Here is a 1,980-nt window from a genome sequence, read left to right as displayed (position 1 = left end):
CCCCCCCCCCCCCCCCCCTTGCTCTCTCGCAGAGACTCTCTACCTCTCTTTTCGTCAGTATTATATTACTGTAGATCAATAGAGCTACTCAAACTGAAGCAGAGAGCCTCAGCTGCTATTAAAAGCTCTTCCTCTCTCCCAGACTACCAGCATCTATCAAACCCAGACAACAGATTTACTGCACATAATAACCTGAGATCAGCTCATATCGTTCCTACACACAATGCTGATCTTCGGACAGGATCATATCACAGATACTGCAGTTCTAATAGAGATGTAGACATGGGGTGGTCAATCATGTGAGGGTGAGAATGCTGATCTAGCACTTTGTTCCTCTTCACATTTCACATTAAATGTAAAAACGATCAATCGATCAGCACTGATATTTGAAGATGTTTTATGCAGGCAGTGTTTTAAATGTTTCAGTAATGAAAATACTTTTAATTCAAGACACGCATGACTGCACGGTTAAACTGAGAGGGAACCACTTTGTGTCTGTATGTGTGTGTGTGTGTGTGTGTGACTGGCCTTGAAGCTGTATATCTTTCTTCTCTCTCATCATTTGCAGATTTACAGCTGTAATGAAGCACTGGGAGGAGAGAGGAACTGACCTTCCAACCAGCAATCTCTTCTCATTCAGACAAAACCAGACACAAACCTTTTACCTGCAGACTCGTTTCTCACACACATTTGTGCATGCCATCATTTCCCTTTGGCATGTTCTTTCTCTTTGCATCATTGTCTCTCTCACATACATTCGATGAGTACTGAATAGCTCTTTTCAGATCCTGAGAGCTTAATTTGTTCTTTAAAGATGAAAGTTGTCTACACTAGTTCTGTCCTCCAGAGGAAAAGTGGGACTAATGATGGTTTTACGACCGACTACTCATAGCAGCCCTCTGCTTTAAGAGCATGAGGCCAGGGGTCGGTTTCAGATCCAGAGACTGGAGATAGTTCAGATCTCATGTTCAAAAAGCTTTCATGACTTTACCAGATTAATACTTTATTTTCTTCATCTTATTAGTGTCTTTCATCCCTCTCTAGACAGATGGAGGGCAAAGCATATTTAACATTTCTTCATAGAGACTGTTTGAAATTAATTCAAAAACCAAGTAAGAGACCGATCTCATTCATTTTCTGATTGGACAGACACCGCTCCACCGTGCTTTAGCGGCCCCAATTGGCATTTTATAAGCGCTCTAAAGTCTGCATATTTGTCAAAGCCAGGGCTAAATTTAACCTAATCTTTGTGTTGTGGTATTGGATGTGAGAGGCACTGTGCTGTGCTTTTCAGGGTGACTGAATCAGATGCTTTCAAATGAATAATAACTGGTTCTTTCCTCCTGCAGAATTTTCAAGCTCTTCCGAAGCAGCCACTGCAGATTTCTAAGGAACAGTACATCCAAGGTAAAGGTAGGGATGCGCCGATCCGATATTCATATCGGGTATCGGCTCCGATAGTGCCATTTTTCTCGGATCGGGTATCGGTCAGAGAGGGCCGATCCAAATCCGAGATTTTTTTTTTTTTTCCCGATTGTGCGAATTATTCTGTGTTACTTCTGAAGCCATATGATAGCTTAATGTGAGCTACATATGAATATTTAAGTCCTTACATTAAAGTTCACACAAACTCTTTTCACTGCTGTGGCTGTCAGTCATTCGTTCAGCATTTAAACCCTGGTCGCGTTCGGTTAACTTACAGCAGTCAGTTCGGTAAAGCTCTCTCCAAGATCATTCTGTGTTCCCATTATACTTGATTTGTAAATACATGTCTATGATTTTGCAAAAAGGACTTTATCTTCTTGCCGGAGTTTAATGTTGTTTTGTTACTTGCTACCGGGTGTCTGTGAGAACAAAACACAGGCGTAGAAAAGACTATAAATTGTTTTTAACGTGCACAGTAACTGAAATTTAAAACTTAATTTTTAAAAATTTAAATTTCTCTTCCCTTTGTGCTTTGCAGTTTTTAGCACGAAGCGC

At 40.8% G+C, this 1,980-nt stretch overlaps 1 protein-coding gene across 1 annotated transcript in view; it reads left to right on the top strand.

Moving 5' to 3' along the window:
- Positions 1–1,980, top strand: part of LOC107691978 (DNA polymerase nu-like) — a 59,101-nt gene that overhangs the window by 35,894 nt on the left and 21,227 nt on the right. The window contains exon 15 of the mRNA XM_016490852.1: positions 1,350–1,407. Within this exon, the coding sequence (XP_016346338.1) occupies positions 1,350–1,407 (58 nt within the window). The remainder of the gene's footprint in view (positions 1–1,349; positions 1,408–1,980) is intronic.

The sequence above is a fragment of the Sinocyclocheilus anshuiensis genome, unplaced genomic scaffold (assembly GCF_001515605.1).
Source record: "Sinocyclocheilus anshuiensis isolate Anshui unplaced genomic scaffold, SAMN03320099.WGS_v1.1 scaffold426, whole genome shotgun sequence".
NCBI lineage: Eukaryota > Metazoa > Chordata > Actinopteri > Cypriniformes > Cyprinidae > Sinocyclocheilus > Sinocyclocheilus anshuiensis.
Note: the sequence above shows the minus strand (reverse complement) of the source record. Positions and strands in the feature narration are given on the sequence as shown.